Source organism: Molossus molossus, unplaced genomic scaffold, assembly GCF_014108415.1.
Source record: "Molossus molossus isolate mMolMol1 unplaced genomic scaffold, mMolMol1.p scaffold_m16_p_11, whole genome shotgun sequence".
NCBI lineage: Eukaryota > Metazoa > Chordata > Mammalia > Chiroptera > Molossidae > Molossus > Molossus molossus.
This window is the reverse complement of record NW_023425346.1, coordinates 91,016,774-91,042,919: the sequence shown is the minus strand read 5'-3', so window position 1 is coordinate 91,042,919 and position 26,146 is coordinate 91,016,774. Positions and strand designations below refer to the sequence as shown.

Here is a 26,146-nt window from a genome sequence, read left to right as displayed (position 1 = left end):
GGAGCTTTTCTAAATATATACACTTGATATAAACTTATCAAAATCTAAAATGCACACACCCTTTAATAATTCCATGTTTAGAAATTTATCCTACAGATATACTTGGGCTGTACTGAAGACATACCAGGATATTTACTGTTGTTCTGTTTTAAAAGCAGAAAACTTGAAACAACAAATATCTATCATTAAGGAAGTGGTTAAATATGTATGAGTACATCTTTATATAGAATACTATGTAGCCTTTTAAAAAAGAGATACCTCTATATGTGCTGATACTAAATAAAAAAAAATAACAAAAAAGGGGGCAGAATGGCACATATGCTTCCATTAATATACATATATATTCTTATATACTCACATATAACATTTCTAGGACACATAAAAAATTGTTAACAGTAGTTACCTCTAAATTTGGAATCCATATGGGAGACTTACATTTTATTGCACACAATAATATCTTTTACATAGTTTAAACCTTTTTTTTATACCATGTGCCTATAATAGTTTTTGAAAGAAAAAATTTACCCCTCCCCTCCAATTGTTGGTCCTTCTCTAGTAATTCCAGCATCCCCCTCCATGGAGTAGAAAACCTATGTAATTTGGATTCTCCCCTTTGAGAACTATTCATTAGTACCTCAGGTAGAAACTATATAAACAGACCTAAAGAACACTTTCCTGCCCTGGCCGATTTGGCTCAGCCATTAAGAACATCAGCCTGCGGACCAAAGGGTTGTGGGTTTGATTCATGGCCTTGGTCGGGGTTGTGCAGGAGGCAGCCAGTTGATACGTCTCTCTCACATTGATGTTGCACTCTCTCTCTCTCTCCCCCCATCCTTCCCTTCCACTGTCTAAAAAATCAATAGAAAAAATAACCTCAGGTAAGGATTAACCAAAAAACCCCACACTTTTCCTTATTGTGCTAAAGAATCACAATATTCCCCCCAAATTGAGGATATCTATAATTCTTCACATTTGTTAAATAGCCTTATGACCTTAGTTAAATCCCTTAATTATTCTTATCTGGAAAATAAGAAGGTAGATTAGAAAAATGATTACCATTGCTGTTTCTAGCTTGAAAGTCCTAGCAAATTTATGCTGATTTCCATCGTCTATGTTCAATATTTTCTCACTTAATTTCCTCCAAACCATGAGGAAGAAAAGGTTGGATAGACAGAAAGAAGGGCTCTGCACTTGCAGATGAGATCATTATGTTCAGTGGAATAAACCTGCTCAATTCACACAAGTATGCAGGTGCATATTCCAATACTTTCTTGAACGGTATTACATAAATTCTCATAGTATTTACATATTCCCACTACATCTTAGTGTGATAGAATGTTGACCCACCCATTGCACAGATGGAAAGATAAGGAACAGCCCTGGCCAGTTTGGCTCAGCAGTTATAGCGTCGGCCTGCAGTCCAGAGAGACCCGGGTTCGGTTCCAGGTAAGGGCACGCACCTCAGCTGCAGTTTGTCCTGAGCCCTGGTTGGGTTGTACGGGTGGCAACCACTCAATGTGTCCCTTTCACGTCGATGTCTCTCTCTGTCTCTCTTCCTCCCACTCTATCTGAACAAAAAATGAAAAAATGTCCTCGGGTGAGGATTAAAAAAAAAAAAGGAACAAAAAGGACAACTGTCTTTGTTGAAGAACAGAGTGATGTCTAAGATGAACTTTGATGTGTATTCACATTTACTCTACCCAAGTTGAACAGCCTTATATAAATGGAAGCTTGATTATAAGCTTTTAGCTTAATGCTTATTATTTCACTTGCTTGACAGAATGAACAAGGTGTTCTGCTAAATGAACTGAAACACCACACATCTTAAAGTCTTCTTTAAATACTTTAGATCAGCGATTTTCAAACTTTTTCATCTCATGACATATACCGTGGCTTCTGAACACCATGCCATCTCCAAATATTCTATTTCCAGAGCTGACCTGACTGGCGAGAATATGGTGCCTTTTGAATGGTGCTGGCATTATGGGAGGCCAATGCCTGGTGTCTACTTGGGTCCCGAAGGCCATGACCACCTGCTGCCAGCAAACCTCCAACTTTTGGGAGCCGCAGCATCCAGGAGAATTTGGTTTTGAGAGCTAGGGATGTCAGGCACTAGCTTGGAACTGTGGGTTCTGTAGTCATTCTAGAAATGGGAAGAGAGTGAGGGCAGTTTGATACCAGGAAAGATCTGGGGCAGGGACTCTCCTTTGCAACATCCCTATTGAATTTTGCCCCCAATTTAATAGCAGGCATTAGTTTAAACCTGATGAATTCCTATTTGTTATGGGATGAATATAATTATTTCTTAAAATATAAAGGGAACTAACATATATAGTACTCACTCTGTCAGGCACTGTCCTAAATAAATATGTATCATCACCACCCTCATTTTATAGATGAGGAAACTTAGGAGCAAAGACGTTACTTAAAACTTAAGCCGCAAGCCAGGATTTGAATCCAGCTGGTCTGGCAACAGAGTCCATACTCTTAACTGCTTTGCTAATGCGGCTTTTTACCCATCTGAAAGATTAGGTCTGACCTAAAGACCACTTTCTAAAGAACTATTTTCTGCCCTGGCTGGTTTGGCTCAGCGGATGGAGTGTCGGCCTGCGGTACAGAGAGACCCGGGTTCGGTTCCCGCTAAGGGCATGTACCTCGGTTGCAGTTTGTCCCCGGCCCTGGTTGGTCGTGCGGGTGGCAGCCACTCGATGTGTCCCTTCACATCAATGTTTCTCTCTCTCCCTCCCGCTCTATCTGAACAAAAAATGGAAAAATGTCCTCGGGTGAGGATAAAAAAATAATAAATAAATAAATAAATAAATAAAAGAACTATTTTCTGTGACCTAGACAATAGAGATAAAGAATATACAAAAAGCTCAGACTAAAATTAAAATGTTACTGCTATTACTTCAATAAAACCTGAAAACAATCAGCACCATGAACAATATCACTCATGTTAAGAGAAATTCTCTACTTGTTGAGATTACCAAGTACTTAATAACCATCATTTTATTAGCAAAGTCAGTGAAATCATTTGACATTGGTTCCCAATGTTAAATTATGGCTCAGATAGGTATAATTTAGCTGGTGATAGTGACACACACATGCACACGCACTGTTCACCACATATATCAACAAGTAATTTTATAGCACACATATTAGTTAAAGAATGAGAAGATAGCCCTGGCCAGTTTGGCTCAGCGGTTAGAGTGTCGGCCTGCGGTCCGGAGAGACCCGGGTTCAGTTCCCGCTAAGGGCACGTACTTCGGTTGCAATTTGTCCCCGGCCCTGGTTGGTCATGCGGGTGGCAGCCACTCGATGTGTCCCTTCACGTTGATGTTTCTCACTCTCTCTCCCTTCCTCTCTCTCCCTCCCACTCTATCTGTACAAAAAATGGAAAAATATCCTCGGGTGAGGATAAAAAAAAAAGAATGAGAAGATATTTTTACAATTTTGAGTTACAGATTGAGTTATGTATTAATTCATATTACCAGACAACTGATAAAATATTTTGTACATCATCCCTGAACAAAACCCTAAAGCAGTGGTTCTCAACCTTCCTAATGCTGCAACCGTTTAATACAGTTCCTCATGTTGTGGTGACCCCCAACCATAAAATTATTTTTGTTGTTACTTCATAACTGTAATTTTGCTACTGTTATGTCTTAGGCGACCCCTGTGAAACAACCCACAGGTTGAGAACAGCTACTCTAAAGGATAACTCCAGCATCTTACTACATCTTTTTTAATTGAGGGGACATTCGTTAATAACACTGTATATGTTTCAGGTGTACAATGTTATAATTCTATATCTATAAACACTATAGAGCACTCAGCACCATAAGTCTAGTTACCATACATTTGTCCCCCACCCTTAACCATTTCATCTTCTCCCCACTCTCTTTCCCCTCTGGTAACCATCAATCTGTTGTCTGTACCTAGGAGTTTGTTTTTGTTTCACTTTATTTGTATCTTTTTGTTTTATAGTACACATGAGTAGTCATATGGTTTTTGTCCTTTCCATCTGACTTATTCCACTTAGCATAATTTCAAGATCCTTTCATGTTGTTGCAAATGGCAATATTTTATATGTTTTTTCGAATATTTGTGTTGATTTTTTTTTGAGAGAGGAAGGGGAAGGGAGAGAGAGAAACATTGATGTGACAGCAAAACACTAATCAGCTGCCTCCTGCACACCCGCCACCAAGGATTGAGCCAGCAACCTAGGCATGTGCCCCAACAGGAATCAAACCAGCAACCCCTTGGTGCATGGGACAACACCCAGTCAACTGAGCCACACTGGCCAGGGCAATGTTTTATATATATGTATATTTAAAAAATTTTTTTTCCTTTATTGATTTTAGAGAGAAGATAGAAAAATCGATGAGCAGAAAAGCAAGAACATAGATTGTCCGCCTCCTGCACAACCCGTAATGGAGTTCAAACCCGAAACCTGGGCATGTGCCCTGAATGGGAATTGAACTGGAGACCTCTCAGTCCATGGGGTGATGCTCAATCCACTGAGCCACACCAACCAGGCATATTCGTTAAGTTCATTATCCATTCTTCTGTCCATGGACACTTAGGTTGTTTCCATTTCTAGGCCATTGTAAATAATGCTGCAATAAACATAGGGGTACATATCTTTTTAAATGTGTTTTCATATTCTTCAGATAAATACCCAGAAGAGGAATTGCTGGATCATACAGTAGTTCTATTCTTAATTTTTCGAAGGCTCTCCATACTATTTTCCATAGTGGCAGCATCAATTTAAAAACCTACCATCAGTATACAAAGGTTCCCTTTTCTCTACATCCTCTCCAACACCTGTTATTTCTAATCTTTTAAAAGAGTAGCATTCTAGCCCTGGCCAGTTTTCTCGGTGGTTAGAGCATAGACCTGTGGACCAAAAGACTGTGGGTTCCATTTCTGATCAAGGGCATGTACCTGTGTTGCCAGTTTGATCCCCAGCCCTGGGTGGGGCCGTGCAGGAGGCAACCAGTCTATGTGTTGCTCTCATATAGATGTCTCTTTCTCTCTCTGAGTCCAGTTTCATAGTGGTCTAGTTTCATTCTTTGATCTCGATAGTAAATATTGAAATCTGAAAATCGATGTCTTCTTAAAAAGGGGTGAAAAGTAAAAAGGGGGATGAAAGAGAGGATATTTTTTAAAAACTTGGTTTCATTTAATGATCACAACAATGTGGTTATTATCCTCATTTTAAAACTGATGAAACGATGAGTAAATGATTTCCCCCCTTCCCATTTTCTATTTATAAGCCATCTGTAAAGATTCCTAATTCCATTGCTATAATTCTTTTAATTTATAAGTTACTAATTACATTTCTGAGGCTGTGACTGATATGGATGGAACTCAGTCTAGTAGCACACACTGCCAGTGGCAAATAAGCAAAATCATCTATGACTTACCTAATTTAAACACATTAACAACGACTGCAGGACACTACTACAAATGCAGAAGTTAACATTTCTTGAATCAAATAAAATCTATGGATCTTTTCCTTAGAAAAATATAAAACTGCAAATTCTTTTGCACATAATTTGTTTTCCACAAAATTTTTACATAATTTCAGGGAATTCATAGACACTCCACCCTCCGAACCCATCCACTGACCCAGGATTAAGAACCTGTTTATAAAATTAAAGGATAGGAAAGACCTTGATTTGCAAGTAACTACACAAGTACATAAGTGGAAAGCACATTGAATTAGAAGCCAGAAATAGCTCCAAAATACAATTTTGCCATTTCCAGAATTGTGTAATCTAGGATAAGTTATTTACTTTTTCAAGCCTCAATTTTAAAATTGGTAAAACGAGGGAACTATATTAAATAATAACCAAAGTTTCAGTCAGCTATAAAATTTTAGAAATTACTTAGTTCTTAGTTATAAAATGAGAGCCTAATCTAAGTGGCTTTTTAAAAATAAACTCTTTAAAAAATTTTTTTTTTCTTTATTGATTTTAGAGAGAGAGGGGTAGAGGGAGAGAGAGATAGAAACATCAATGAGAGAGAACATCGACTGGTCGCCTCCTGCATGCCCCCCCTGGGGACTTGGCCCACAACCTGGGCATATGCCCTGACTGGGAATCAAACCGGCGACCTCTTGATGCATGGGTTGACACTCAACCACTGAGCCTCACTGGCAGGCAAAATAATAAATTATTTTAGTTATAATTTGCATGCAATAAAACCTTTCAGTGCTCGAGAAATCTGTAGACCCTAGTAACCATCACCACAATCAAGAATAGACCACTTCAATTACCCACCCCCGTTTTCTAGTACTCCTTTCAGTAAACCCACCACACCCAGCCCTAGGCAACCAGAAAGCAGAAAGATATGCTTTCTGCTGCTAAAGATTAGGTTTGCCTTTTCCAGAAGCTACTTAAAGAAGATAACATTTGTAGAATATACATGTGCCACTCAGTCACTGTGGATCACCTCCCTTTATTCTCAAAATTCTAAGAGGAAATGGGTTCACGGAGGTTTAACATGCTCAAATCCACAGTGAGTGTGTGGCAGAATAAGATTTAAAATCTAGTCTACTTCTCTCTAGAATCAGTGAGCCCTACCTGGTTTATAGGATTGAAATCACAAATATCTGTCCAAGTTGAAGAAAATGTTTCTTAAGAACCCAATATAAAACTTTAAGTTTAATATTCTATTATGTATAATATAGCTCACTAACAGTTGGATTTGGCTAAACAGTAAGTTCAATTACATATCCAGAAACATAAAGTCACAAGAGTCTGATTTGGACTATTTATTACCTTTCTCAACACTGTCTTCCAAGATGAGAAACAAAATCTATTGAATATAACTGTGTCTCTAGTTATAACTCACTTAATGTCAGCGGTCCTTTCCTCTTAATAGATGTGTTAAAAAATGTTTGCATTGTCAGCATTTAGGAGGGACTCGCTCCCCTCTTTTCTATTTAACCATTTGTATATGAAAAATATATTCAAGTAACCTTTTTCTTTCAACAAAGCTTAATTCGGGCAAGGGATTTACCAAAGTGGGTTACCAATGGTTAATTCCAACTGTCACAAACACAGATTACTGATAGTTGGTTTTCTATCTGTGAAAGATCTTAACACTTAATGTGAAAAGGAAAAAGATATTTAGAACTTAGCCCAGCTGAGGCAGCTCAGTGGATTGAATGTCGTCCCATGGACTGAGAGGTCCTGGTTCAATTCCCAGTCAGGGCATGCCCAGGTTTCCCACTCGATCTTTGGTAGGGGGCGTGCAGGAGGCAGCTGATCAATGTTTCTCTTTCACGTCGATGTCTCTCTCTCTCCCCCTTCTTCTCTCTCTAAATAAATCAATAAAAAACATACTTAAAAAACGATATTTAGAACTTCAATACAATTTTATGTTTAAGAGCCAAAATAGCTGCTGGTTTTCCTATCAATGAATATGTAACAGTGAATAAACAGAGAATGGAACGATGCTGGAGGGGGGTTGGGGGGGGTCAGGAGAAGGGTGTCTATGGGGAAAAAGGGGAAATATCTGTAACAAAAATAAATTAATTTAAAAAATAAAAGAAATTAATAGAAAAAAGAAAAAAACGAGCAGAGTTTTCTCAGGCTGGTAGCAAAAGAAAAAGTTAAAGAGATCTGAAGTATAAAGATTTCACATTCTGATGATGGCTTAAAAATGGAGGAGGCCACGTAGCAAGGGCTGTGGCAGCTGTCTCTACATGCTAGAGCAGGCCTCGGCTAATGGCAAGCAAGGGATTATGGACTCAAGTCCCACAAACACAAGAAACTGAATTCTGCCCATCACCAGAATGAGTTTGGAAGAGAACAATGAATCCCGATGAGAACACCACCAGCCCATACTTTTGATATTAGCCTAAGCAGAGAACTCAAACACATCATGTTCAATTTCTGAGCTTCCAAACTAGAGATAATAAATGGAAATTGTTTTAAGCCGGAAAATAAATAAAATAAACAAAAAATTAAACAAAGAATGGAATTAGAATGAAATAGAGATTTCTTCCCCCAAGTCTGGAGATGACTCAACATGTGGCTTTGGTTGATATTCCCAAAGAACACACTTTTTAAATAATGCCAAAGGGAAATAATAAATTAGCTTAATTATCCTATCTTTATAAAATAAGGGCCAGAATGTTCTTCAAAATAACGTTAAAAATGGAAGTGAACAAGCAAAGAGGTTAGGCAGTCTGCTTAAATCTTCAACAGGAGACATGGGAGGAAACAGTGTTTGAATTAGATCCTTCAAGGTACACAATGTTCTTTTTACTTGACAAAGAGGAGTGTATCTGGGATTCTAGCACAGCTTCAACAAAAAGATATAAAATAACTACTGATGTTGCTGCTTAGGTGGAGAGTGATAGAAAAACAGGGGTTTATGGATGTTAGAATTGCCAATGAGAAAAAATTTTTTAAATGCTTACCCAATGCATCTCCTAAAGGTTTAACTTTGGCTGTCTTAGATTGCTAGCATAATATTCATTACAGAAGACCTACAGAATGTGAATGTGAAGGTTTGTAGTTCTATTAATTTGAACTAACCTGTGAGGTCCATAAAACAAAGTGATTTGTTACTCTGCTGAGGCAGGAATTGAGTCCCAAGGCTGAACCTGGGAGCAACTCATTTCATCAGTGAGTGAACCTAGCCAACCACTGACTTCGTTATTCTTATTTAATCTTTAGATAATCCTATGTGGTATGTGTGTCCTTATTTAATAGATGTGAGACAGAAATTATTTTCTATGGTGGCAATAATGAAGGCGTTAGGATGTGTTCTGTAAAGAATGACAAGGGTCTACTACACTATACATTTCTAGTATAATAAAATACTACTCAAGAGTGAAAATTTAAGATACTTCCCAAATTATATCAAATTCTCCCTCTTGTGAATGATATCCTACATTCACGTGATCACATTCTCCTTTGACAGTAATGTCTCCCTAGCTGAGTGATGATTCACCTGTTATTTTAAAAAAGAGATAAATAAAAGTACACACAAATATAAATTTTCATCATTAGACACAAAGTAAGCATTTTCTCAAGTGGCTTAGATCATTGCAGGCACTACTGCATGTATTATACTAATGAATGATACACCATTACTGTCCCTTTACCCAGATCAGAATAATACAGGCAGGTTAGTTTAATGGAAGGCATGAAGAATTGGGAAAGAGGCCACTCAACTTTTCTATGCTTCAATCTCCTCACTAACCAAATATTCTAGTGAATGAGTGGTACAAAGGAACCTGTCAGAGCTTTTGTGTGGTCCAAACAGCATAATAGGTGAAGGTGTATCTAAAAGTTCAAATTTTAAGTAAATGCAAGGTACTGTAGATTTAATTTGGATAAACATGAATTCAGTACTTATTATTGTGTTTCATTACAGCTTTACTGGCTGTTCAAAAGAAGCATTAGGGAGCACATGAAAATAAAAGAAACTGAATAGGTATAGACTTTGTGGAGGTACAAGGAGAAGGGTAGCTTGGTATCACGTGTGGAGAAAACACAATCAGATTTTGAGAGATATACAAGTCAACCTTATTAGAATCCCTTGTTTAATCTGCCCCTTTCCTACCAGCAGCAAACTCATCATGACATGCTTCTTCCAAATTATGTATGTAATTTGGAAGGAAAAAAGCTGGGAAACTGTAAACACCAAATGAGATATATAAAAGGTACCTCTCCACTTTGAATAATTACAAACACTTAAAAACACGGTGACAGGAGGCAGAAATGCCACTGGCTCTGGAAATGGTTTTCTATAGTCTAACCACACAAGCTCACTTTTTGTATTTAAAGTCAAGGCAATTTTTTGTTTATCTGGTACTTTTGTCATTTTGCCTAATAATGCAGTTTCAGTATGTTACTCTTCCCAAATCACTTCACCTTGGTGAAACATTAAAAGTGGGATGAGCATTTAGAAGAGTGTACTCATATTATCCCGTTTTCCCATTAAGGCTAAGTGCTCTCAGTAGCCACCTCCCTCATCTACACCCTTCACTCAGCAAAGTATTTGAGCCCTTATTTTGTGCCAGGAACAGGGGTAACCATGTATACAGGACCCACATGATACCTGTCTCTGTCCTCAAGAGGGAGACTGAACAATTAAGTGCATGAGTTCAAAAATTACAAATTGGAATTTAACACAGAAAAGTAGACAGAACTATTTTAAAAAGGATAGTAAGGGCCCTGGCCGGTTGCTCAGTTAGAGCATTGGCCAGCAGACCAAAGGGTCTAGTATTCGATTCCTGGTCAAGGGCACATGCCTGGGTTGCAGGTTTGATCCTGGCCAGGTCCGGCTCATTCAGAAGGCAATCAGTCTATGTGTATCTCTCACATAGATGTTTGTTTCTCTCTTCCTCCCTCCCTCCCGCTCTATCTAAAAATCAATGGAAAAATCCTCGAGTGAGGATTAACCAAAAAATAAGTAAATAAATAAATAAAATAGATAAATAAAAAGGATGGTAAGGGAAGGCCAACTCTAGGGAGATTTAGTCAAAGAGGAGCCATTTACGCCCACATGGTGTTTGTGTGTACACACCCGTCAGGGGCAGGAGTAGGTCGAGTATTCCAGGAACAGAGATCAGAAAGTGCACCTGAGTGGAAAAACGCACTAGAAAGGCTGGCAGAAGGGATGCAGCGGCGGTCTGTGTAATGAAGACTACTGAGCAAGCGACATACAACGAGACTGTAAACCTGGGTGAGGACCAGGGAGGGCCTTGTAAGTCACAGCAAGGAGCCTGGATTTTATCTTAATGCAATGGGAAGTCATAGGATTGCTTCAGACAGGTGAATTACACGATGCGTTTTTGTTAGAAGACCACTCTGATAAAATGAGGAGTGTGGAGAAAGGGTTTCAACGGGTAAACGTAAGTCAGACACAATAATTAATCACTTCCCCAGGTCTCAGATTTACCATCTGTAAAGCATGTGGTTTGAGCTAGAAGCCATTTCCCTCTCGCTGCGAAGTGCCTAGGCAGTGAGGTCCGAGAGCCCCGGGCCCTGTCATACTGCTCACGGAACTCCCCTCATCCCGGCCGACACCCAGCACGCAACTGGCACCGGGAAACTGTTGGTCGGCGCAATCAATGAACGGCCTGTGCCGGCCGCGAGAGAGGCGCTCTGGCCGCGATACCAGGCCCTTGGGCCGGAAAAGAACGCGAAACGCCGCGCGAAATGCCACGAGACGGCCGGCGAGGGAAGTGGGGGCTGGTTCCATCTTGGCCAAGTCGTGGCGAGGAGGGGGGTGGGGTCCTCGTGGGTTGAGAGCAGGAGGAGCTGGACTCCGGGAACGACACAGGGAGCTAGGAGAGGAGGCGGCCGAAAGGCATCGCCAAAGATGGGTTCTGGGCCCGGTCCGGGCAGCCCAGTCACTTACCGCAGCGGTCGCCAGACTGTGCATGTTGGGAGCGGCCGCCGCTCTACGCCCACCGCCGGACGCGTCCGAGCCACGGCCCAGCTTCAGCGCCTCTGCCGCCAAAGATGAAGAGCCGCCGCAGCCGCCATCGGCCTTCAGCTCGCTCCGCCCCTCGCAGCCCTATGACCTTTCACCCCTGACCCCTCCCACACAACTTCTTCCCGCCTCCCAGCTCTCAGGGGAGTTAATTCCAAAGTATGTTCCTTTGCCTGTTAAGGTTCAGAACCTAAAGGATATCCGCCACCTACTAGTCCCCGCATCCCTCGGCACTTATCCCCAGAAAGTAGCGTGAACTCCGACCCTCCTCCGGAGGCCAGTGAAGGGCGGGAAAAGCCGAGCAGTCCTGGGAAGACAAATAGTGCGCATGCCCCACTGGGCAGACGAAGAGAAAAAGGGGGGAATCGAAAGTGAATGGTGAAGCTGCGCGTGCGTACTACCGTCAGGAAGGGGCGGAGCTGCCTCCGCGAGACATCACTCGGTACTGGGGCGGAGCGAGGGCGTGGAGGGGCGGAGTTTGCAGCTGGCGCGCACGCGCCTCGTCCGGTCGAGTCGAGTGTGCGTGCGTGCGTTGCGTGTTTGCGTGTGGTCACAGTTCCCGCCATCAGCTGCTCTCCCTGATTCGGGGAAGCGAGTTATCCCTCTTCTTGCTCGGCGTCCTTTCCTTCTTAACCCCATTCCTCCCCCTCCGAACGGACTCCGTGCTTCCAGCCGGCCCGTCGGGGCTCCGGACTCGCAGGCACAGGTAAGACGGGCCCAGCGAGCTTCTCAACTGAGCCGTTTTCCCCAGGCCCCCCTCCCCCCTGCCCCGTGCGGTCCGCCCACTCGGTGTTCACTCTTCTGGAGTTCTCCTTGCTGCTCTTCAGCCTGCCCCCATCCCCTCGACGCTCCCCTGGCCTTAACAGTACTCCATTTGGGTTTTTCCCTAGACTTTCCTTCTTTGACCTGGTCTTTACTGTCACTCGCTCCCTCTGCTACCCGAACCTACTCCGTTTCGCTGGGGGTTGTCGCCGTCCGCCACTCTCCCCTAACGAGGCCTGCGAACTGTAAAGGGAACTTAGGTCGCCGCACATTCATCAGGCCTTGGACAGGGTAGTCTCTCACTCCCTTGACAGTTCTTCACCTTCTTTCCTCTCCTAACCATTTCTCAGTAAAAGGCATGGATAGTAATTTTGTCGTGCATTTGGAGAATTGCTCCCCGACTCTAGCCATCAGATCAGGTTGTCAAGTTTACCTATTTTAGTTTATGGTCTATGGAAGGAAATAATAATTGATGACTAAATCCTGTGTTTTAGAAAGTTGGCCTGTAATGGTTTTGTGATAATTCTTTCAAAATCTTGGCTCTGTGTAAATGCCTTTTTGGGTGTGACGGTATCTGAAAAGTATCTTAACTAGAAGAGATATCTAAGAGAGGATGTCAAGTAGACATATTGGTTGGAGCTCAAAGGAGAGTTCTGGGGTGGACATACAGATAAATGTATTAATGTCATCTTCCACGTTGATGGTAAAAAGCTATGGATGTGGGTGAAATTGTTTAGTATAGTGCTAGAAAAGAAGGGGACCAAGGATGGAGCACTGAGGGATTCTTGGCGTTTAATTGGATAGAGGAATGAAAGTCTTGTAAAAGAGATGGAATAAATAATCTGTAGGGTTGAATTCTGCTGAAAGGTAAAGTTGAATGAGGGCTGAGAAGCCCAGTGAAATCAAAATAATTGATGAGCATAACGAGAGATGTTTGATGGTGTAAAATGGAATGTCTGGGTTCAGTCCTAGGTCCTGTGCTCTTTTTATTCTTCCCTTTCCACCCTTAGCTTTAAATTCCACCTGTGAATTTTTATTTCCAGCCCAAGATCTAAATAGTCCCTGTCTGCTTGAAATCTCAGCTTAATTTTTTTCTTAGAAATTTCAAAATATAGCATATCTAAAACCAGTCTTAATATTTCCCTCCATGCCCATATTCATTCCCCTCCAGTATCCCATGTCATTAAGTGATATATCTATTTATCCATTTACATAGGCTAGACACTTGAAATCCATTCTCAACTTCTCCCTCATCCCATGTAGTCATACTCTCTTCAACTTCTGTTTAGTCTATTTCCAATATATGTCTTGACTCTATTTCTGCACATCTTCAGGATCACTTTTCTAGTTAAAGCCATAATCTTCAATAGCTGGACTTAATGTCATATGGGAATAAACATCACCTTATTGGATTGTTATGAGGATTAAATGAGATAACCATAGTAAGCACATGGCATACAGTAAATAACCAGCATTACTTACTATTATAAGCTGAATCACTTTAAGTAGTTTTCTATTTGGTTGCCCTGTTTTCTTTTTTTTTTTTAATCCTCACCCGAGGACATTTTTCCATATTTTGCTCAGATAGAGTGGAAGTGGGGGAGAGAGAGAGATGAGGGGGGGAGGGAGAAACATCGATGTGAAAGGGACACATCGAGTGGTCGCCACCTGCACAACCCAACCAGGGCCGGGGACAAACTGCAACCGAGGTACGTGCCCTTAGCGGGAACCGAACCCAGGTCTCTCTGGATCGCAGGCCGACACTCTAACCACTGAGCCAAACTGGCCAGGGCCTGTTTTCTTTTTTTCTTGCCTCTTTCGCTCTCCTCCCCAAACCAAACAAACCATATCACTTGTCCATTCACCAGTAATGTGTGATTTCTCTGCTTAAAACTCTTCAGTGGATCGATGTTTCTCACATAGATATTTCTCTCTCTCTCCCTCTCTAGCTAAAAAAAAAAAATCAATAAAAACATATCTTAAAAACCCCTCCAGTGGGTTTCCCATTACTAAGTGTTTATTACATTTAGGGTAAAATTCAGAATCCTTACAATGGTCTACAAAATTCTGCATAACCTTATTCTTTCCTGCTTTACTAACTTCATTTTACACCATCCTCCTTTCCCTCTCTAAATTCCAGTCACACTCTTTTCATTTCTTCAGTCATACCAAATTATTTTCTGTCACAGGGACTTTGCACATTTTGTTTTATTTGCCTGAATTGTTCCAGCAGGACTGTCTTTCAGTTAACTCATTCTCCAGTTTTCAACTTAAGTGGTACTTCCTCAGAGAAACCTTCTTTTGATGCTATCTAACCACTAACTCTTTAAGTCTTAAATGAGGTACCATATTATAATCTTCCATCATGCCCAGCATTTTATGTCATTTTTCAAACTTGTAATTATATATTTATTTGTGTGATTATTTAAAGTCTGTCACCTACTAGAATATAAGCTAGTAATTATTTCATTTTTGTTTCTCAAAAATGTGTTAAATGAATAAGTAAACTGAAGCTTGCTGTAAGAACCATTATGTCTGTTGCGAGCACCAACTTACTGATATTCTTGTTATTTTATTGTTTACTCTGCAGACAAATCAAAGAACACAAAAGAAAAAAACCAAAGGGTTTCCCCTGACTTTGGATGATTTAACATTCTTATGTCATAATATCATTCAGATTTTAGACTCTTTGAAGTGGAGATAAAGTTTATCTGGGTCAACTCTCTTTCAGCCACAACACTAATTTTATCTCTGTGCATTTGTTTTATGAGTCTTTTTTAAGAAGGAAAAGCCCTTAGAAATCAGAGCAGTGTTTTATATATCTCAACAGGCTAAACTATGAGACCAGTGAGGATGATGTTTTTATGAACAAAAAAGGTTAATGTCATATTTAAGTAAGTTGTTGGTGGTGGACCTGGAAGAAAATATCAAAATTTAGTAATTTGTGTGCATGTAGAATAGCATTGTTGTTGAGAAGTAGAAAATAAAACATAGGAAGTGTATGAATGCCAAACATAGAAAGGCATTTGAATTTATTTTATAGATAATGATGAGCTGTTAAAAATGTTTGGGAAAAAGTTTCAGTTAATCAAGTTGAGTAAGTTCTAGAGGTATGCTCTACAACATTGAACCTATAGTTAACAATACTGTATTGTACACTTAAAAATGTGTTAAGAGAGTGGATCTCATGTTAAGTATTATTAACACAATGAAATTTTAAAATGTTTGGGAGGGAATTGGCATCAATGGCAAGTATATAGCACTTACAAAGTGCCTGTTATTTTGCAGGAGTACAAAAGGAGAACAGGTCCTCCTATCTCTCTCCCACTCCAGGGAGAAAGTTGAGACAATTACTGCATACTTTCTTTGGTAAGAGATAAAACGAGTAGTTTTTTAGAAAGGGTAAAGGATTCATTGGATGTAAAAAATCCTGAGGGAATGAAGACTAGAAAGTGGTTGCTGCAACCACTTTCATTAATGAAGATGCAATATGGTAGTGGTTATAAACATAGGTCCTGATGTTAGACTGACTTTTGTCTCTTATTGATTGTGTACACATGGATAAATTATTTGATCTCTCTAAGCCTCGGTTTCCTCATCTATAAATAGTGATATTAATACCTGTCCCTTAGGATTATTGTGAAAATAAATGCACATATGGTGCTTAGCATTATGCTTAGTAAATGTGTAATAGATATTCAATGAGAGTGGTGGCAAAGTGATGCGTTTTTGAATTAGGTTAGTAGTTAACAAAAAGACTGGGTTTTAGGTAAATAAGAATGAGGTTAAAGCTGATGCTAAGATTTTTTTTTTTTTTTTTTTTTTTTGCCTGAGTAATGGTGGAAGGAAAGTGTAGGGAAGTCTGGGGAGCCTCTTGGGGGCATGGACTGATATTTTTGCATTTGTATCCCTACCACACAGTGCTATCAAATTGGAATAGCTCAATAGATAATTTTTTAGTAAGTGAACAAAGGTGTTTAAAGTTGATGTTAATAGCTTTCAAGAAAGCATTGAGAGATTTTAGAGAAACCCATAAAGTTAGTTTGGAAAAAAGTAAAAACTAAGTTTATCAACCTTTTGAAATTTGTAACAGCACATGATGGAAGTGGTATTTTAAGACATAAGACATCATTATGTAACAATGTTTATAAAGTCAACAAAGGATGTATTCTTTTTCACTGCCTTCTTAGTTTCAAAATGTAGCATGGATAAATAAACCAAGACACCAAATGGATCAAGGTGCAGCTCCTGAAGTCCCTCAATTTGTACACAGATCCCTAAAGTTTTATTTCTCGTGTGTGTGTGTGTGTGTGTGTGTGTGTGTGTGTGTGTATCTTGAGCATTATGTTTTAAATTTTTCTGTAAGGTTAAGTTTGTGGTTTTTGTTTTTGTGTTTTTTTTATCCTCACCCGAGGACATTTTTCCATTTTTTTGTTCATATAGAGTGGGGGGGAGGGGAGAGAGAGAGAGAAACATCTACGTGAAAGGGACACATCGAGTTGCCACCCACAGGACCCAATCGGAGCTGGGGACAAACTGCAACCGAAGTACATTCCCTTAGCGGAAACCGAACCCGGGTCTCTCTGGACCATAGGCCGACGCTCTAACCGCTGAGCTAAACAGTCAGGGCAAGTTTGTGGTTTTTAAATAATGAAAAAGTTAATCTTTGTTATATAAAATGATCACTTTAAAAATAATTTAAATTTTGTGTATTTGATTATTTTTAAAAGGCATGCTTATGTTTTCCTTAGCTGAGTCGATGGCTTCCAAAGAACTGGGATAACTGCAGAATATGAGTAGATCCCCAAGAAGATTGCACTGCCTTTGGCACAAGCATCAGAATAAAGGTGAATTGTTATTACATAGGGTTTTTCAGTAAAAGTCACTGAAAAGTAAGTAATGTTTTTATTTTAGATATGTTTCCAAGAGTGTGCATACTGGCAAGAATTGACACTTTTCTTCTATTTTGTAGTAACAGTTTTATGCTTTAGCATGCTTTCTTTACCACAGAATGCTCTTCTGGTTAAGGATATTTTCAAAGCAGTACCTAAAATAGGAGTATTTAAACATCTGTCCAGGATAGAGAAACATTTTTGGCAGTGTTATTAAGCTTTCATAGAATACTCAAAGTTGAACATTAACTTTAATAATTGTGAAGAAATTTAGGGAAAAGGGTAATCTCTCTGGGTGTACTTAAAGAATGAGTTATTATATTTCATTTTCCTAATATTGCTTTGATAGCGAATTAGCATTACAGAGTTCAGAGAAACCTTGTCTTTGTCCTAGGTTCATAGAAAGTTGAATAATTACTGGATTATGCTAAATACTAAAAAAGAAAACTTAGTTTTTTTTCTCTTAAGTAGGGGAAACCCTGAAAATATGATGAATGAATGTACAAAAATAGTTAATTTGTTGAGTTCAAGAACAGGTAATGGACTAAATTGAGGCATTAAGAAAAAGTTTTGTTTTATTTGTTCTGCCAGTTTCATGTCCTGTACCTTTCAGGTGTTGTTGTTTTTTTTCCTTTGAAGAAAGAGAGGTTGCTAGTAGAAAAGGTTAAGAAAACGTTAACTATCTGAAGTAAAATTTTATATATTTAATTAAACCTCTGCATCAAATATTTGAGAATTACATAGAGAGAAATTATAGAGAAACAGAAGTAACCAATTAAGTTTTTATTTCTGGTGTACTATAATGAACATTGAAATCTTCACCACAAATTTTTGTTAAATCTAGTTTTAAAAATATGTTTTTGTTGGAGGTATTCAAGGTCAACGACCATAATTTACTTTTGGTCAGTAAGGAAAACACTAAGATAATGGGGTTTTATTTTAATCTGTTTTAACTTGGCACCATGACCCATAATGACATTTTTTTAATGGTGAGGTAAAAGATTTGACAAAAATCTTAAGATGGAGATTCTTGATTGAGCAATGAATAAAATGAATCCCAATTTAGGCAACTTTACTAATGTGTTTGTTTAAATAATGCATTCTGTAACTGCATAAATGATTTTTGTTCTCATAAATGATTTTTCTCTCATTGAATCTTAAGATTTGAGAACAGCTATACATTTAGTGGAAAAGTTCAAATGCACATAGAGAAAGCTTAAGTGTTAAAAAGATGAGTTATGTGTAATACAGTGCATAGTGATAACTCTTGTAAAGAACTTCGTAGATATAACTCTACATTGGCCATATAAAAGGAATGTATGGTTCCAGTATCTGCTGTTGTGTATTTTAACACTAAATTGACAGCACTAATTTGTACAGTATTTTATTGTTGCTGTTTATTCTTGAACAGTGAGTTTATTTCTTGTATGTCAGACACTGTCCTAATGCCAAGATTAAAGAACATATTCTCTGTCTTTAAATAACAGAGTCTACAGAGTCTCGAAAGAGACAAAGAGGTAAGCAGAGAGTGTATGTAATGTAATGTGGTAAATGCTCTACTAGAAGTAAGCATGAGGTATAACAGGAGAATAGAGAAACATGAAACGGTCTCCGTGTGGATATGGAGTGAGAGAAAAGTGAAAGGAGTTAGGAAAGGCTTCTTAAAGAACTTAGTAGTTGAGCCTTGATTTTATAGACAGGAGAAGAAATTGTGGCAGGTGGGGAAAGTACATAAAAATCCTGTAGATATTGACCACAATGTGTACAAAGGTATAGAGGCATGAGAACATGTGGCTTTTTTAGGGAAATTATTAGTTCAGATGGCTGGATTTAGAGAACTTGTTGGGAATAGAGAGGTAAGGAGGACCTAGATCATGAAGGGGGTTTATGTCATGTTCATGAAGCCACATTTTATTATGAGGGCAATGGGGACTCATTGAATAATGTTAAGGAGGAAAATAATGTGATTTGATCTTCAGTTCATTATAAAGGTGTATGGAGGTAGAATTGACAGTACTCTGCCTTGACCATCTCCAATCCAATACTAATAATCATCAAGAGAGAAGTCAACGATAACTCTCATGTTTCTGGCATAGGCAACTGGATTAGGAGGGGGCACATATTATTGGCAGTGCTAGGAGACAGAGTGGAAAAAAATATCAAAGCATATATCCAAACAGTGAAGCACCCAATTTATTGCCAAATAAAAGTATTATAAACACATTAATGGCCTAAAATTCTGTAGTTACTGGTTTAAGCAAAATGTCATGTTAACAGACTGGATATAAACAGTAGTGGACTTGATTACTTGGATGGATTCATATACCCAGCAAATTGTACTATCTAAATCTAGCCACAGTAGGAACTCAAAAAATTTAATGAGATGAGTGAATAATAATAGAGGACTTACAGTGCATAACACCTTTTAACTATTCAAAGTGTTTTCATATCTCTTTTTAAATTTTATTCCCAGTTAGCTGATGCATAGTATCTAGAAGCCTCAAACCCAGTGGTCTCTGGGCTGTACCCTGCCTATAGGTGGGTTTTGTTTGATCTGTAGCTTTTAAAAATAACTTTGAATGCATTGCCCACAATTAAAAATGGGGAGCTTCCATTTACATAAAACTTTGGATGTCATTTTCTTGAAAAATTAGATGACCTGGCAATGCTAGGTTCACTATTTTCACATGATAAAATTGGCTGAATTTGAATAGCAGTTTGTTGTCTTAATCCTCACCTGAGGACATACTTAGAGAGAGAGGAAGGGAGAGAGGGAAATACATTGATGTGAGAGATAAACATTTATCAGTTGTCTTCCATATGCTTCCTGACCTGAGTCAAACCTGAAACCCAGGTGTACGCCCTGACCAGCAATGTAACTGACAGCCTTTCAGTGCACAAGATAATGCTCAACCAGCTGAGCCATTCCAGCCAGGCTGGATAGCATTTTTCATATTTTGCCTACCTAAGTCATTTGTGTGACCTGCCAGGCCTCTTTAGACATTTGAATTGGTAAACTTGGTAAACCCTGTTAACTTATGTGGCATTTTTGTAGAAAGAGGTGTTGTAGACAAGGAATAAAGTAGACACTAATTTCATTCACATTGAGGGCTGGGGTCTGTTGAGTGCCTAATGTATGCTATTTCATTTAACTTGTAGCACTAGTATTTGCTATTCCTATTTTACAACTGAGAAAACTAATGGTTAGAAAAGATAAGTTACAAATTAATAAGTGAAAGAGCTGGCTCCTAGTGCATAACACCTAGACCTAGTATGTTTTCCTTTGTATACTACTTTATTAAAGCTTTTCTAGTTAAGTTGTTTTGGCAGATGCAAAATTTAATGATTTTTTAAAATTTATTAAATCATAAGCAAGAATCTATTAGAGACTGTTTTTAGAGATTTGAAGAGTATAAATGAAATTTGTTTTAACATTGTGTGATGTGGTTTGATCTGCAATTCATCATAAACATAAACTGGAAGGTAATGGAGGTAGGATTGTATAATATGCACACTATTTGATAGCATTCGGTACTATTACTAGAATTGTACTTGTTGTAAGTCATTTTTAAGTTATTAGAAGTTCATTTGGGAAATTTGAATATTTGTTGTGGATAACATTGATAAAGAGTCTTTCCAGGAATGATAATATTAAACAGAAATGATAGATGGTTCTTAGGAAGAGAGGTTTTATTGTTAGTTTGTTTTCCGTAGAAAATAAATGATTTTCTCAAATAATCTTGGAGGTTAAACTAACTTGATTATTCTTATAGTTCTGCATTCATTTAATGTCTTCCATACATGTGAATATGCTTAGACTACTTGGTGATATGATTTGATATTTTGGGAGGAACTCCATTCTAAGAAATGAAGTCAGCTGACTGAAAATATGTTTTTACTTATATTTGAAATTCAAGGCACTTTAGCATTCATGAAGGAATATATAAAAGTTGGTCACATTGAGAATGGAATCTTTAGTATTCCCAATTAGTATGCCTTTAGTGGCAGCAATATGATTTGTTAATGGTGCAAAATGCAAAATTTAGGCGCTAAAAGACACTGGTGCTGGACACATGGCAAAGAAGAGAATGTGTGCAGAAGAACTAAATGTTGGTTGGATTCAGACACTCAATATGAGTGACTGCTTTAGTTGTCTTTCTAACCTATAACATCCAGCTATTCAAGGCCTTTGAAGATGCTTAATAAAATGTGGTTTATGGAAATGGAGAAAAGGACATAAGATGGTTCATTAAATGTACTCTTTCAAACTGATTTTAATCACTAGTAAATTGTAACTTTTTACTTTATTTATCTTTCTAGAATCTGTCAGGTGAAGGTGTATTTTTGCTTTATAATTTGGCTAGAAGCAGTTTATTTTTAAAGAAAGCATGTCTCCTCTGAAGATACATGGTCCTATCAGAATTCGAAGTATGCAGACTGGGATTACAAAATGGAAAGAAGGATCCTTTGAAATTGTGGAAAAAGAAAATAAAGTCAACCTAATAGTTCACTACAATACTGGAGGAATTCCAAGGATATTTCAGGTATTACCACATTTTGATTGGAAATAGATCTTCTATCACATCTTTTAGTGAATAGCTGTTCTGTGCCATACTAAGTATTATGGTAGCCCTCCTACTAGATTAATTTTTTTTTTTTTATTTCTAGGACACTGGTACTGTTATGTTCATACTTTATAAATTATTCAGCAGCATTATAGATAATGTATAATAAAGAGTGGGAAGTAGTCACCATTATTGAAAAGAAAGCTAGTGGGAGGAGGATGAGAAGAACTGAGTTTGGATACTATCTATTTAAGCTATTTTAAAAACCACATTAAGCCCTGGCCAGTCTTGCTCAGTGGTTAGAGTGTTGGCTGGTGGACTAAAGGGTTGTGGGTTTAGTTTCAGGTTTGATTCCCAGGTCAGTCATATGGGAGGCAACCAATCAAAGCGTCTCTCTTATATTGATGTTTCTCTCTTCTCACCCCCTACTCCCCCACTCTATCTAAAATAATAAATAAATAAATCAATGGAAAAATACCCTTGGGTGAGCATTAACAACAACAACAACAAAACACATTAGTATAACTTACTTATTTTCTTTAACATATATAATAGATTCATTATTTAGTGTTTGCTTTTAATAGGACTTCTTAGAGTTAGCTGCTTTTTTTTTTTTAACATAGAGTGGTAGGGAGGATGGGAGAGAAACATTGATGTAAGAGAGAGACATTGATTGGTTGCCTCCTGCACAACCCTGACCAGGGCTGGTGATTGAACCTGAGACCCTTCAGTCCACAGGTTAACACTCTAACTACTGAGCCAAACCGACCAGGACTCTTTGTGTTATCTTAATGTTTATTTTCTAAAAAATCCTGCCAGAGTTGTGGTATGGACTATTCAAGGTCATCCATCCTTACAGCTATTCTCTTCTAATTACAAACCTTTATTATTATTATTATTTTTATGTTTTTATTGATTTGAGAGAGCGAGGGAGGGAGAGGGAAAGAGAGAATGAAACATCAGTGTAAGAGAGAAACATCTAATCTGCCTCCTACACACCCCCTACTGGGAGGGGATTGAGCCCCCAACCCGGGCATGTGCCCTGACCAGGAATTGAACCAGTGACCCATTGGTGCATGGGATGATGCTCAACCAACTGAGCCACACCAGCCAGAGCTAATTGCACACTTTTTTGTTTATTTCTTTGTTTTATATTAATTTATTTAATTGCACACTTTTAAAGGATCTCATTATTTTATTACTGCAAAAAAAGTTAGTTTTGTTGTCACTTCTATACTGTTTATCTTGTGCAGCCAAGCACTACTCATCTTGTTATGAGTTCAATTTAAGAACATACTGTTTTACTTACATCTTTCTGTACTTGAAAATTCTATATTTGTTAAATTATACAAAAGTATGTTCATTCTAAACCAAAGTACTCTATTGAAGAACAATTTATAAAACTTTATGCTTGAGAACCTGAGCTGAGGTAAAATTTCCATTTTACTTTTTAACTGTGAAAATAAGTTGCTAATGATTTGGTGTATCCAAGTTTTTTTTGTTTGTTTGTTTTGTTTTTTTTCTTTGGTATGGGTCTACCAGTGAGAGCAGAAAGACTTACTAGATAAATACAAAAAAGAGCTATAATCAGTAAAGATAGTCTTAAATAGATTAGAAGAATGACATGGTTACATGGGTAATAAAAACAATAGTAATTTCTGCCATGTATCCCTGTCTACTAAGTGCCCATCTCAATGAAAGATTTTTTTCCAACTAGAGATTTAGTTTTTCAGTCCTCAGCCCAAATTAGCATTGAGTAAATATTTAAATATTTAAGCAAACATAGATCTTTAGGACCATAATGATTCTACTTGTGATTCTACCCTTATCTCATTCTAGATCAGTTTGCATTCAGTATTTGTTGACCACCTACAAATTTCTGTGGTGGGTACTGTAATAAGTGCTTAGAATATAGAACTGAATGAGACACTTTTCCTCTCAAACTCAAAATCAAATGCATTCGCAGCTGCAAAAGTTTCAAGGAGATATGGTATATATATACAATGGAATATTACTCAGCCATTAAAAGGAATAAAATCTTACCATTTGCAACAATGTGCATGGGACCTAGAGGCTATTATGCTAAGTGAAATAAGTTAGAGGAAGACAAATGATTTCACTTATATGTGGAATCTAAAACAGTAAATGAATAAACAAAGCAAAACAAAAACAACTCATAGATACAGAGAACAAACTGATGGTTGCTATATGGGAAGGGCTGAGGAGGCAGGAAAAAAAGGTGAAGAGATTTAAGAAGTACAAACTTTCAGTTATAAAGATAGTCATAGGATGTGAAATACAGCATAGGGAATGTAGTCAATAATATTAACTGTGGATGGTGCCAGATGGTTACTAGACTTATTTTGGTAATCACTTAGTAAGGTATATAAATGTCTAATCACTATGTTGTACATCTGAAACTAATAAAATATTGTATGTCAACTATATTTCAAAGATACTGAGGTAACACAAAGAAGGGAATGGTTTATGCTCTGAGGATTTAGAGAATAAATAAGAATTTGCCAAACATGGTAGAAGGGATGCAGAGGTGATTTCTATACTTAGACAAACATGTGCAAGTGGGAATCAACACTCAGGGAACCAGGAAATTATTTTTAAATGAGTGTACAGTAGGGAGTACATAACAGAAATAGAGGCTGAAGAGCTAGATAGGAATCAGATCTTGAAATATTTTATTTGCCATACTAAGGGTAGCTTAGAGTCTAAGGAGCCAAGAATCTTAAGTTCAGTTTTATTTGAGGGCTAAGCACACGACTTTACTTCAAGAAATAGTAGGAGAATAAGGACATGTAGGAGGTTATTGTGGGAGTTTAAAATAGGAATGAAGTTCAGAACAAAGGAAAAGATAGTGGGAGAAGCAAGGGAAGGAAAGGGTAGATATGAAGTGTTTTCAAGAAGACTTAATTCATTATATTTGGGGGAGTGAAAGAGAAAAGAGTCTGGGGGAAAGTCCCAAGTTTTTGAGTGGATGGCAGTTTCTTTTATGTCCTCAGTGATAGGGAATAGAAGAGAAGATTGGGGTGTGGGGACAGGAAGAGATGAGTTGTTTGAGATATCAGGAATTCAGATATTGGTGTCCAGTGTGCATTAAGTAAACAACTGGAACTCCAGCAGAGTGATCTACACTTAGAGAAAGAATTGGGAGGCCTCACTACATGGGTAGTTAATAAAATTGTAGGGCTAGATATTTTTTTAGTTTTTTTCAGTTATTGAAGTGTTCATGTTCAAGATTATTCTCACTTTGTTAATGAACAAATATTTTTTCTTATGTTTAACTTTCATTTTTATTTTATTGATTGATTGATTTTACAGAGAGAGAGAGAAAGGGGAAGAGAGAGAGAAACATCGATTTGTTCCAGTTATTTATGCATTCTTTGATTGTCTCTTGTATGTTCCCTGATTGAGGATCAAACCTACAACCTTGGTGTATCTGGACGACACCCTAACCAACTGAGCTACTCAGCCAGGGCTGAACTTTCATTTTTAAAAAGTGGTATATTGACTGAAATAATGGTTTTATGTGGTCTATTTTCCTTTTGATACTAAACTGTTCGTTTATTTATTTTGGAGTTAAAGCATCTGAAGCTAGTTATTGTGTTTTGTGATGAAATTTCTACTCAAGGACATGAATTTCAAACCTATATATAACTTAAAATCTAAATATAAATTAAATCTGACTGGTAAGATTGTTTTTTCGTTTTTATCTAAAAAGTGACAAAAGTCAATTTTTCTTAATTAAAATAAATTGTGAAATGCTGTTAATTCCTTTTTTATGCTGTTCAGAGAGTATGTCTTCATCAAAAGGCAGCTTTAGAAACCTTTGTATATGCCTGCTGAGGGAGAACATTAAAGAATAAGAATGCCTGATTGTCGAATTATTTAGATAATAAAGAAACTGCAGCCCTGGCCAGTTTGGCTCAGTGCTTAGAGCGTCGACCTGCGGTCTGGAGAGACCCGGGTTTGGTTCCCGCTAAGGGCACGTACTCCGGTTGCAGTTTGTCCCCGGCCCTGGTTGGTTGTGCGGGTGGCAGCCGCTCGATGTGTCCCTTCACGTCGATGTTTCTCTCTCTCTCTCCCTTCCTCTCTCTCATCCCACTCTATCTGTACAAAAAATAGAAAAATATCCTCGGGTGAGGATAAAAACAAAAACAAAAACAAAAAAAAAGAAAGAAACTGCAAAATTTATTAATTTAGTTTTGGAAAATTATCAGCCAAGAGAATAGAAAAGTTGTCACTTCATAGCACATATCCAGCGTCTGGAAGAGATAAGAGAAGTTATTGAACCAGTTCTGGGGATTAGAAGAAGTAAGCTAAGATAGTTCCAGGGTGTTTATGTTCTTTGTGACAGAATAAAAGTTAAATGAGTCTGCTTAGACAGTTAAAAAAGAAAAAAAGCAGCCCTGACCAATTTGGCTTAGCTGTTAGAGCTTCAGCCCTTGG

At 38.1% G+C, this 26,146-nt stretch overlaps 2 protein-coding genes across 12 annotated transcripts in view; one reads left to right on the top strand and one right to left on the bottom strand.

Annotated features, from left to right (window-relative positions):
* CNOT9 (CCR4-NOT transcription complex subunit 9) overlaps positions 1–11,533 on the bottom strand; it is a 33,522-nt gene extending 21,989 nt beyond the window's left edge. Inside the window, exon 1 of one of the 2 annotated variants that reach the window (XM_036253426.1) lies at positions 11,392–11,533. In XM_036253426.1, the coding sequence (XP_036109319.1) occupies positions 11,392–11,415 (24 nt within the window). In that variant the 5' untranslated portion in view covers positions 11,416–11,533. The remainder of the gene's footprint in view (positions 1–11,391) is intronic. The other variant, XM_036253425.1, reaches the window with a different exon arrangement.
* A 615-nt stretch (positions 11,534–12,148) lies between these two features.
* USP37 (ubiquitin specific peptidase 37) overlaps positions 12,149–26,146 on the top strand; it is a 78,895-nt gene continuing 64,897 nt past the window's right edge. Inside the window, exons 1-5 of one of the 10 annotated variants that reach the window (XM_036253965.1) lie at positions 15,539–15,597; positions 16,980–17,075; positions 18,608–18,637; positions 19,594–19,658; positions 21,441–21,664. In XM_036253965.1, coding sequence (XP_036109858.1) covers positions 21,509–21,664 — 156 coding nt within the window. In that variant the 5' untranslated portion in view covers positions 15,539–15,597; positions 16,980–17,075; positions 18,608–18,637; positions 19,594–19,658; positions 21,441–21,508. Of the gene's footprint in view, positions 12,173–15,538; positions 15,598–16,979; positions 17,121–18,531; positions 18,638–19,593; positions 19,659–21,440; positions 21,665–26,146 lie in introns of those variants that run through there. The other 9 variants (XM_036253966.1, XM_036253964.1, XM_036253963.1 and 6 more) reach the window with 9 other exon arrangements.